Below are 12,746 nucleotides of genomic sequence, written 5' to 3'. Positions count from 1 at the left end.
GGATCTGCTAAGGCCTGGTTCACATCTGCGTTCCGTTCAGGGAGTGCGCTATAGGTACCTATAGGTATTAAAAAGCAATGCGCTAAGAAACCGCACAGACCACATAGACTATAATGGAGTCCGTGTGTTTTCTGCGCGGTGTCCACACGAATTATGCAGAGAGAAAAGTGCTGTTTGCAGGTCTGTACTCTCCGCATGATTCGTGCGGACACCGCGCGGAAACCACACGGATTCCATTATAGTCTATGGGGTTCGTGTGATTTCTTAGTTAACCGCTTTTTATAGGTTTCCGTTCGAGGGGGGCCCCCTAGTGGAAATGGAATACTGAACGCAGATGTGAATTGGGCCTAAACTGACTTACTTTAACATAGAAGTCGATGGAAAGTCTTCTGCTGTATTATGCAACTTGAATGTTCTGACAGATCAGTACAATGGATTTGTACAGGTAGTGTGAACATACCCCGAAACAAACAAGTAGTGCAACCTACACAAAGATAAAATATAATGAAATATAATTTCCATGTTTTGGATCTTCCATTGGTTTTGGCTTACTAATAGTGACCAGTGCCATGTGAAAGTGATCCTAACATGCATGCTTGGCCGGGCTGGCCGTCTGTGTTCATGAACTCGATAGGTGGCCATCACTTCTGACACTTTTCTGCACTTCTGGCAGAACAAATGGTTGGCCGCGTTTAACTCTTCTGCTGCTGGAGTCAATCTGTTTGGACCCCACACACCTTAGAATGTACTTGGCCTTTGGATTCTGTCACAGTCTAGAGTATCCAATCTATCTAATGTGTATGGTAACATAACACTGTATTACTGCAGGCATTGCTATATTCCTTTATGCAGGTATGAAAGCTAGAATGGACAAGTAGTTTACACAAACTGGCCTTTGCACCTAGATAGCAACCTTCACTGATTCTTAAAGGGGTTGTCAATGTGGAGAAATTTTTGTGTCAAGTGACAACCCATTCTGATCCACACAGCAAAGTTCTAGTGAATCTCATCGCCACTTTGCAGTATAATATGCGCAGCGGACATGCTGCGATTTCCAAAATCATTGCAGTTATGGAGATTAAAGCATGTCAATTATACCTACGGAAATGGTGGCAGCAAGTCCACAGAGGACTTTCTGTGCAAAGTGCTGCAGGAAAAACTGTGACGCGTTTCCACCGCGTTTTTTACCACAGTGCTTTTTTTGCTCTGGGATGCTTTGTGGGGCCTTAGCCTCAATTTTGTATTCCGTTATGCATCAGGCCATTTACATCCATAGGGACTGATCTATCATGGGGTCATGTTTTTTTTTTCCACTCTTCTGACTTGGTTTATTTTTTACTAGCGGGTGCATTGCTACACATTTGTCTTGTGCTGGTTAATACATTTTCTGCAATATTCTAGGGGAATTTTGCTACGGTTTACTGATGCAAAGTTAGAAGTGGTGTGAGCTTGCATAAAATTTTTGCAACTTTTTAATGTGTGGATAGGGGTCTGTAGTGGTTGCATGTGATAATAGTAGGGGTGAGGACAGGGTTGGGCAGTATTATACCACATACACCGTACATGGAGCTCATCTAATATGTGTCTGATTTGCAGGTGAAGATCTGGTTCCAAAACAGAAGAGCCAAAGAAAGAAAAATCAACAAGAAACGGATTCAGCAAACTCAGAATGGGCAGAATGATCAAGACCCTCTTAGCCCAGCACCCTCTTTGAATCACATGATGCCCCTATCTGGCACTACTGTGGGCACACTGTCAAATGCAGTTGCTCCCTGAAATGGACACATTACTTTTTTACTATGAAGCCAAAGCCCATCACTCACCTCCCTGGATGTGCTAAGCCTTTGCCTAGAAAATTAAGAACTTATAGGTGGCGCTGTGGAGGATGGACTCTGATTTTAGGGCACCCTCATGGGAGACTACAGGACCACTATGTGGATGTTTAGGGCACCCTCATGGGAGACTAAAGGAGCACTGTGTGCATGGCCCGAGAACCCACTATCTCCCCCAGAAACTTCTTTTAGGAATCATTCAGACTATGAAGGTTTGGGATACTGTCGTGAAATTATAAGGTTAATTTTAATATATTGTGTAAAAGATAATAATTAAAAAAGACTTTCGTTTGACTCTTCTCAGGGACGATTTGTTTACTAAAAGTCATGGAGCGATATAATACATTTCACTGGAAGAAGGAAAAAGTTTACTACAGGATTGCTCAGGACGTTCGTTATACATGGACGGGTGTTCTTATTTAATCCCCATGATTCCGAATACTGTATGGGGAAAATAATAAAAAAAAACGGATTTACAGGTCTGGGATAAGGGATAACTGTTTGGAATCTTTCTGGTATGTCGGTGGTAAATTTTGTGACCACTGATTCTGAATTTTGTAACTTTCGATCCTCTTTCCTTTGGTCCTATTTTGCCTCGTTTTATAATTAAAATAGATAAATCTATAAAGAAATCTTTATGTGTCTCAACAGTTCAGCCATGTCACCCTCCTCACAATCCTATGATAGGTTGTAAGACGACTGGCTGTAGCAGATCAGCGGGAATCTTAGATTGTAAGGTGACTGGCTGGAGCAGATCAGCGGAATCTTAGGTTGTAAGGCGACTTTCTGTAGCAGATCAGCGGGAATCTTAGGTTGTAAGATGACTGGCTGGAGCAGATCAGTGGGAATCTTAGATTGTAAGGTGACTGGCTGGAGCAGATCAGCGGAACCTTAGAATGTAAGACGACTGGCTGGAACAGATCAGTGGGAATCTTAGGTTGTAAGACGATTGGCTGGAGCAGATCAGCAGAAATCTTAGTTTGTAAGACGACTAGCTGGAGCAGATCAGCAGAAATCTTAGTTTGTAAGACGAATGGCTGGAGCAGATTAGTAGGAATCTTAACTTGTGCCTTCCCTGTATGATTTCTAGTTTGCGGATCATGCAGAAAGTGCTGACAAACAGTGAGGGCAGCTATATTTCTTCTTTAGGGTTGTTTTATCCCCAGGGATGAAGGATCTATAATTATCTAGAATCTTTTTAGTATGATGACCAGAATTGACATAAAGTTGTGGTCTTAAAGGAATACTAAACATAGCAAATACACAAAAGGAATTTTAAAGAATATGTCTTCCTGTCTTAACTTAATCTCCTTTCCTTCAATCCTATGTTCTGGAATATTAAACTGAAATTGATAAATCTATGCAGAAATCTTTATGTGTCTCAGCAGTTCAGCTGTGTCATTCATATCAAAATCCTACCAGACGTTGTTAGACAACTGGCTGGAGCAGATCAGCAGGAATGTAACTCTTGCTTTCGCCCTATGATTTCTAGTTTGTGGATCATACAGAAAGTGTTGCAGCCCGACAAACAGTGAGGGCGTCTATATTTCCTTTTTTTGGGGTAGGACAGATGTTCTTATTTAATTTCCATGATTCCAAGTACTGTATGGGGATGAGGGATCTATATTCTGGAATCATTGTAGTATGGTGGGAGTAAATCATATGATGACCACAATAGCAGTGATTGCAATTGACATAAAGGGACGGTCTTAAAGGAACACCAAACACAGAAAATACACAAAAAATGTAAAAAAAAAATCACATCCCTTCTTAACTTAATTTGCTCTTTTCCTCAATCCCATCTTCTATCATATTACAAATAAGATTGATAAATCTATAAGGAAATCTTTATGTGTCTCAGCGGCTCAGCCACGTGACTTCTCCTTACAGATTTATGAGAGGGTGTAAGACAACTGGCTGGAACCGATCAACAGGAAACTTAACCCTTGTGTTCTCTGTAAGGTTTCTAGTTTGTGGATCAGACTGACAAACAGTGAGGGCAGCTTTAATTCTTCTAGATTTTTTCATTTCTAAGTTTATTGTTCATTTAACTTGCAGGAGCCAGTGCAAGTAGACAATCAATAGACAAGTGTGGTGCTGTTTTTGGAAGAAAGCAGACATTTTTTCTTTAAACTAGACCCCATTACCTTAACACCCCACTTTATGTTGCACATTCTACAGCTTTTCCTATCACAACCTCCACCAGCACACAAACCATTCCCTATATCTATTTCACACTGTAAATCATTCATATTTTTTATTTTTTTCAATTTTTTAATTCATAAATAATGCAATTTTTTTCTTACCTTTTATGCTACCGACAAGGAAAGATCCTGCTGCATTTCTTGCTGATACCGACCCTACTGATACATTTTGTGATGTGTTTTGTCCCTGCTATTTGTTAACTTGAATTTAATTATACAACTTTTTGTATTTTAAATTATTTGAAGCTATTTCAGGGAAGATGATGGAATAAAAACATTTTTCTGATAAGCGACCTCTGTTTTCATGGCTAAATTAACAACCGAAGCAACTTCTGATCTTCACTTTATTCTGGTGATAAAAATTTCCTAGGTGTGTAAGTTGAAAAACTTGGTGAGTTACTACGAGAAACAGCACCACACTTGTCCATGGAGTGTGGCCTGGTACTGTGACAGATCCCCTGAAATAAAAGGGGTCAGGGTGTACTACCATATACAACCTATAGACAGGTGTGGCACTGTTTTTAATTGAAAGTTTTATCTACTCTTGAATTTGATTAAATGGTTGGAAGAGTCTGCAAAGGGCACATATATGAAGACAATATATGGGTTCCTTCCTCTCCACCCAAGCTTAGGTTTCTGAAAAGACAATAAATTCATTACCTCCGGTCCCTTAGGCCTTTTACACATGGGCCAATTGTTCTTGAAATGAAAGCAGAAGGAAAGGAGTGTGTTGATCTTGTAGCAAGCAGTGACTTGTCCACTCCTTACTATATTACTGATGATAACATTTCCGAAGTTCTTGAAGAAATGCTAAACTGAGGTCCTATTTACATCTGTATTGGGGTTTCCATTCTGGAAGTCCACTTGGGGACTCCCCCGACGGAAACCTATATGCATTAAAAAGCGGTTACCTGCGGACCCCATAGATTACAATGGGGTCCGTGTGGTTTCCGCTTGGTTTCTGCACGAAACATTGGGAGAGAAAAGTCCTGCAAGCAGCACTTTTCTCTCCACGTCTCGTGCGGAAACCACATGGACCCCATTATAGTCTATGCGGTCTGTAGGTATCCTGAAGGTAACCGCTTTTTAATGTGTATAGGTTTCTGTTCGGGGGTTCCCCAAGCAAACTACCTTAATCAAAACCCAAATGCAGATGTGAACCAGGCCTAAGAAATGACAAGATAAAATAGTCCACCCTCTTAGTGGGCAAGATGTTCTGTATGTTCTAGATAGTCTTGGAGAAACTTGATTTCCTTCTGATCTTTTCTATTTGAGTCAGATAGACAGCGGAGGAGTGAGGCTTAGTGATGGGATGGAGTCTAGGGTCTTTGGGGTCCTCCTTCAGTCAGGAAAAGGGGAGGCTCCATCTGCAGCTAGTGGTCTTAGGGTACCTATACATCCAAGACAAGTGTTAACTGTATATGCTTGGGGTAGAGATATACGAATTAGCTTCTGCTACTCACCTCTAGCACTGGATTATCTCCCACAGGAACAAAGGATGGAGCTGATTAAAATCCAACATGCCCAATCCTTTTTACCTCCTTAATGTTTTGATCACCTTAAAAAGACCCCATAGCCTCCCCAATGTGTCTGTTTTAGTAAATAATTGTAATGCCCACAAAATAGTAGATCTTGAGCATCTTGACTGCATTGTTCTGTTCCTCTGTATAAGACCAGTGGCGTAACTACCGCCATAGCATAGAGGCGGCTGCCACAGGGCTTGGGACATTAGGGGGCCCGGCGATAGCCGTCAAAGGTTTGCCATGGGGCCCCGCCATTCCTAGTTAGGCCACTGTATAAGACGGTGTACAGACACACTTCTTTGACGAGGAGAAGGGCAGCGTCCAGTGGTCAATTTCTACAAAAATATTCAGGAGGAGTAATGGAGGAACGGCACAATGACGAATTATAAGAAAAGATGCTGCAGACCCAGGCCTTAAGGCTAAAGCCCCATGTAGTGCCCCACAGCAAAAAAAAGTGCTGCAGGAAAAACTGCAACGCATCACGGTTCTTGCCGCAGCGCTTTGCACAGAAAGTCGGTATAATTCTCCTCTGCGGACTTTCTGCTTACATTATACCTATAGGAAAACCACCAGCATTTCCGTAAGAATAATTGACATGCTGCGATTTCCAAAACTGCACATATTTTACCGCACTTTGCTGTGACTGTAAAATGCTGCGTTTTTTCCATAGCGTTTCTGCCATGGGCAAACTGCGGCATTTACAGCATGTGGGACCCCGGCCTAAATGTGTTATTCAGGTCTATGATATTGGTTCCACTTCCTCTTCTCAGGAAGCGACATCAGCTCAGCTCAGCCCCATGTAACGGCTCAGTCCTATAAGATGTGAATTCACTTTGTGAGAGGGGGAAGGGGAGCTCAGTATCATAGTCCTGAATAACCCAATAGACATCAGCCAAATGGGAAAAACCTGCTGCAGAAGTTCCCAGAGGTAAATTGTGTTTTTGCCCAAGTCGCTAGTGGCAAAAACCCCATGAAATCGGGTGGTTTTTTTCTGTGGTTCACCCAGAGGAGTGATATGAAGTATTGTTTATTGTACTGACCTCATATTGGGAAGAGGAACCATTCAGATACCTTAAGGGAAAGTTCATACAGAGATTTTTGGTCAGGATTTTGAGACCGTATCCGCCTCAAAAAATTCTGACCAAACAGACGGCTCCCATTGAACTCAATGGGAGACGCTCAGGAGTTTATTCCAGGAGTCGTTTCTTCCGGCTCCTGGAAAAAAAGAAGCGAGATGCTCATTCTTCAGGCCGTTTCGCCTCGCCATTGGGCCTGAAGACACTTCCTCCTCCGGACTAGGCCTGATCCGGAGCAGAGTTTGCGGCTGGATGCCGGCGCAGTCGCGGGTATCCAGCAATTTTTACTTGGAGCAAATGGATGAAATCTGTCTATATCTCATCCAGTATTCTGCTGCTGGAGATCATACTCATTGCTATCATGCACCATGTGTCCCGAGTCTTATACTTATACTTTATGAGGACACGTCTTATCAGGGTGTAATATATAATACGCATGGAGGCAGTAAAGCAATTTTGCTCTATTTATAAACACTCAGCCATAATATACATAGGAGCATTGTCTGTTCACGTGGACCCGAGGAGGCAGAGATCATATACAATAGGCCATTGACACACTTCATGCATTTCCCGGCAGTGTCACAGAACTTTATTGAAGGTGGGAATTCTTAGTGCTATAAATTTGTACTGTATTCTCGGACTGTGCACCTCCCAGCTGTCTATGTGTAGTAGGACAAGGCAAGTAAGTCAGCGCGTCCTACCAAAGTGCAATAAATGGGCAGGTGCAAATCTGCTGGGACTGCAGTGCAAAAGCAAACACAAATATGTATCAGCAACCTGCGGGTGATAAGATGTATGCAAACACCGAATATATGGATTATTATACTTTGCATTACTATTATATATGTACATGAGAGGTTCTTAGCATACATTTTCACCAAATTGGGTTGACCACCTGGTTTGACAAGACAACCTGATACAGATAGATCCTTCCATTATATAGACTCACCTCTCTCAGGGTAGGTAGGACCCAGCACTAATCTGTTCTAGTCTGTAGGCCAGTCCATCCCAAATGTTTCTGCCATAGAAAACTGGTCGATGGGGAAATGTTTTCTACTTTTCTTTATGAATGGTTAAAGGGGCTAAATATATTGATAGATATAACATTGATATCATATTGATGGGGCCTGGCACTCCTACCGATCAGCTGTTCTCAAAGAATGGGTCAGGAAGCAGAAGAAGTCTACGGAGAGGGGAGAGGAAGATGAGAGCTCCTCAAAACAAAGAGCCATCTGTACAATAGAGAGACAGTTTTCTTTTACAGCTTGGCTTGGTTATCATGAATTCTGACAACAATGTCTCATTTAATGCTGCAGGCAGCCTCATATCTCTGTCTCCTCCCCCTCCCTTCTCCATAGACTTTGATACTACTTGTGTAATAGTAGACTAAGTGAAGATCATTCCACACAAAGAACTAAATGGTCCTGAGTCTTTTTTTCTTTTCAGTTGCTATGACTCCTAGTATCTTTCCTATCTGCTATGAGCTTGTATGTGTTCCTTCTTGTAATATATTACTGTATTATCCATGTTGCAGTAACACTCTGAATTTCCCCATGGTGGGACTATTAAAGGATTATCTTATCTTATCTTTTACTGGGGGCGACTGGTAGAATGGCACCCCTGCATAGGGACATGCAACATGCACTCCGACCCTGGCTTGTATAAGTGTCCAACCTAGCATATCAGTGCACCATTTTACTAACAAAATTTATAAGATAAAGTTCCCCTTAAAGGTCAATCTAATGGCAGAGTCTGAACACAGGATATTAGGTAACATTGTAAGGCTGGAGCCTGTAGTCCTCTGGCCTCTCCCCGCAGCTGCAGACCTCTATCAGGCGGATCATTGATCCCTTTCCTCAGAAGTCGCCTGTTGACGCTGTATGTTGCTGTGTAACTAAGGACTGTCAATAAACTATTAGGTGGCAGTGTGGAGCGCACACTCTGTTTGCATAGTGGGTAGAGGTTCAAAAGTCAGCATTGTTCCACAGCAACGGATTACAAGTCCAGCCGCCTCAGCAAAAATAGGCTTTAGCTGCTGGAAAATTTCATCATATAGCACGTGGAGCTGGATTGTGATAGTGCATGGCATTGGTCAGGCTCTTATTGGACATAGCTATTGTGGGCACTGCACCATGTGCTATATAATAACCAGCCACTTTATTTCTAATGATAAATTACTAATGTATGTACATAGCAAGCAATGGAATAAAGCAATGCATGTACTGCTGTACTGGCTTATCACATCCAGCGCCGCACCTCCCATAAGGCGACCTGAAGCGACCGCTTCAGGCGGCGCTATGCCAGGGCCCCAGGGAGGACGGCATTTTTGCTTACCTAAGCCAGTCCAGGACAAGCTGTCCTGTACTGGCTTAGCACCGAGCGGTGGTTTGGGGAGACCACTGGACACAAAGTCGGACATGCAGGACTTTGTGTCTGGTTAAAAAAAACAGTTTCGCTGCGGACAGGCAGAAGATGTTCACGGGCGATCACTTTGCAAACCCATTAAAGTAAATGACCACCGGGTTTCCGTCCCCTGTCCAGTTTCTCGGGGAAGAAGACGGAAACCTGCCGGATGGGCTAAACCGAACACCGCGTGTAGGTGTGAACTCGCCCTCATGCGTAAAATGTGTGAATAAATATAGAGTTAAAACTGTCCACCATGTTTTCTACTGTACTTGCTCCATATTTGTGTCATTTATCACTTCATGTGACACCTGTTGAGTTGCATCTATATGCAACTTATAGGCACACATGGGCTATGAAGTAGTGGGGCTGTAAACTGATGGTCATGCCAAAAAGTGCAACAAAATCCATATATATATATATATATATATATATATATATATATATATATATATAACGTGTTTTATTCTCTACAAATGTTTTTGTTTGCTAATGCAACTTTGAGACTCGCTAGGACAAAATGCTTCTTATAGGGTTCACATAAGCACTGGACAATATGCTACACGTCAGCATTGTAGATCTCCATTGTTTGATCCCTAGTGTGATGCAACAAAATCGAATTGAAGGGCAGACATAAAGTGAAGGGCTTGAAATGAAATTGGTGCCCATATATTATATGGACGAACAGCCAGAGTCCATTGAACAAAGTCAGGGTTGTCTGGATTTACTGTTGTTAGAACACACTTAGACACCCATGGGTGATGGATGTTGATGACCCACCCACTGGATAGGTCACCAGTATCAGATCGGTGGAGGAAGCTGGATGGAGCCTACTGTAGTAGTAGCGCAGGGCAGTTGCGGCTCTGCTCCCATTCACTTCCAGCTGTATATATTGTATACAGCTTCCAGTAGCTGAATCAGTTGATAGGTACATGCAGTGGCGTAACTAGGAATGGCGGGGCCCGTGGCGAACTTTTGACATGGTAGGCCCGAAACCTTCTGGAGCCAGGAGAGGTAAGTAACAGTGTTTTTTATGCTCCCTCACCAACCCTGGGCCTTCGATCATTATACTCAGGGGTCTGAAAAGGCTCCCCTAGTATAATGATAGTGTTTGTGGGGTTCGCTTATCGATCCTCTTTCCTCACCGCCTTGGCAGAAGGGGAAGTGCCGGCGGCCGTGAGCAGGAGCCAGGATTGGTAAGTAAATAGGGCCTGTTACCTACTGGAGTTACCATTTTTTTTATAAAAAAAAAAAATCCATAGCGGTAGCGGCTGTCGCCGGGCCCCCTAATGTCCTGGGCCTTGTGGAAGCCGCTACCAATACTACCCCGATAGTTATGCCCCTGGGTGCATGCATCAGGTTGCGGATCACCGCCAATCCGATAGTGATGAGCTATAAGGATATGCAATCAGGATCCATTACCCATCCAGTCTTGGACAACCCCTTTAAGATGACGATACAACATACATAGCTGTCAGCCAAACACTCATTCATCTTGAGGCCATTACTCTATATACGAGCTTGCTTGGTCCCGCCAAGTGTGCATGTGTTCTCAATTGGTAGAGGACAGTAAACTGCTGCCCGACACTCGGCTGTAGCTTATCTCTCTGAGAACAAAAGTATTGGACATGTTGAAATTCAGGGCATGCTCTTATACATTAGATGGTCGGCAGGTCCTGATAACGTTGGTTTGGTAAGTGTTAGTCTATGTGTATGGTGTGTTTCGGTTTTTCCTGACTACGCTATGGTGGATCCCTGGAAAAGATTCTCCTACTGGTCTATAATATGGCCCAGGTAAGCCATGTAACTGAGAACCTTAGACTTAGAGCATGGCATGATGGAGAGGCCCACACACTGCCCTATACATTACTGCGTACTAGAAGGAGGCCGTTACTAAGCAGAGTTTATAGTTTACAATCTTCAAGGGTAAAGGTCTTCCTCCATAAGAGTTAATGGGTATTGTGAGTGACAGTGAACACAAGGGAGTGGCAGATATATCTCATATATACTAATATATAGCCAAGATGTCAGTATAGGAAGAAAGACAGGCGATGTACGTAGTGATCTAACCTTACAGTCATGTGGTACAACATGGTAGGTGACCAGGCACTGGCGAGGAGGGACACTTATAGTTAACTGTGTGAAGGTTTAACATTTGTCTACAAGTCTATACCCTTGACTACGTTTTTATTAAACTATCACAAATTACCACAAATTTGTTTTTTATTAAACTAGCACAAATCTGAATAGACATTGTAAGGTCTGAAATGCACCATATTATGACATATTATATAATTTGGTGTCTAATATGCAGACAGATGAAATAGATCTTCCTGGAACAGTATAATAAAATTTATCACCGACTATTCTATTTCCACTCAGTGATTTCTGTAGGATGCCATGAACCTATGTGAGAGATTCATCCCATTCTCCAGAGTGTTAAATAAGGTCATCAGCTTGTACTCATAAATCCGTCTGTTCTTCCTGGACTTCAAATTCCCTGATAGGACCAAAATTTAATCATTTCATGTGTGGGCACCCTCACTGAACAGATCTCTGGATGGGTGGAGGGTACCCTCAAACCCTTAGTGAAGGATACAGCCAGCTACCTTCAGGACACCACAGACCTATTAAATAAACTATCCACTATAGATCCCCTTCGAGATGGAACCATCCTGGCCACCATGGATGTAGAATCCTTGTACTCCAACATCCCACACCAGGACGGTGTAAACGCCTGCCAGTTTTTCATGGAAAAACGAGGTATGAACGCTGAATCGGTGGTGAAACTGACAAAATTCATCCTCACCCACAATTACCGTATTTTTCGGACTATAAGACGCACTGGACTATAAGACTATAAGGTTTTAGAGGAGGAAAATAGGGAAAAAAAATTTTGAAGCAAAAATTGGTAAAATATTTAATATATGGGAGTTGTAGTTTTGCAACAGCTGCAAGGCCACATTGACAGGTGACCCTGCAGCTGTACGGGGACGCATAGAGTGTTTTTTTTTGCGGGGCGAGATGTACTTTTTAGTTATACCATTTTGGGGAATGTCTATTTCTTAGATCACCTTGTATTGAAAAAAAAAACAGGAGGTGATTTAGAACTTTTATTTATTTCATATTTTTATTATATGTTTTTAAAGCTTTTTTTTTTTTTTTTTACTATTTTATTCCCCCCCGGGGGCTTGAACCTGCGGTCACTTGATTGCAAGTCCCATAAACGGCAATACAAGTGTATTGCCGTCTATGGGACATTCTGTCTATTAGTATTACGGCGGCTGGTCATAGACCAACCGCAATACTAATATAGCAGTGACAGGCCTGGGAGCTTCATTAGGCTCCCGGCTGTCACCCGAACAGGTTGGCTCCTGCGATATCGCCGCGCAGGAGCCGGCCTGCAACTTCACAGGTACGGGGCCAGTGGGGACCGGCCCCGGGGGAGAAGGGGCCACCGATACTGACCCGGCATCCGCTGTAATAGAGAGGCGGATGCCGGGGAGGGATAGACGCCAGCAGAGGTGCCGGGGCCTGAGACATCGCTCCTCTGCCCTGCCTGAAGCCAGCGACGGGGGGACGGAGGAGCGGAATAGCATCACTCCTCCCGCTGCTGGCTTCATGCAGGGCAGAGGAGCGCAGCGATGTCTCAGGCCCCGGCGTCTATCACTTGCCGGCTTCCGCCTCTCTATTACAGCGGATGCCAGG

General features: G+C 43.2%; 1 protein-coding gene across 2 annotated transcripts in view; it reads left to right on the top strand.

The window, feature by feature from the left end:
* The window catches only part of CDX2 (caudal type homeobox 2), a 12,168-nt gene extending 7,873 nt beyond the window's left edge, over nucleotides 1-4,295 (top strand). For both annotated transcript variants that reach the window (XM_075262946.1, XM_075262945.1), the window contains exon 3: nucleotides 1,597-4,295. In XM_075262946.1, coding sequence (XP_075119047.1) covers nucleotides 1,597-1,776 — 180 coding nt within the window. In that variant the 3' untranslated portion in view covers nucleotides 1,777-4,295. The remainder of the gene's footprint in view (nucleotides 1-1,596) is intronic.
* The last annotated feature ends 8,451 nt before the right edge of the window (nucleotides 4,296-12,746 follow it).

Source organism: Leptodactylus fuscus, chromosome 2 (genome assembly GCF_031893055.1).
Source record: "Leptodactylus fuscus isolate aLepFus1 chromosome 2, aLepFus1.hap2, whole genome shotgun sequence".
Lineage (NCBI taxonomy): Eukaryota > Metazoa > Chordata > Amphibia > Anura > Leptodactylidae > Leptodactylus > Leptodactylus fuscus.
The sequence above is the reverse complement of the archived record's forward strand: the minus strand, read 5'-3'. Positions and strand labels throughout refer to the sequence as shown.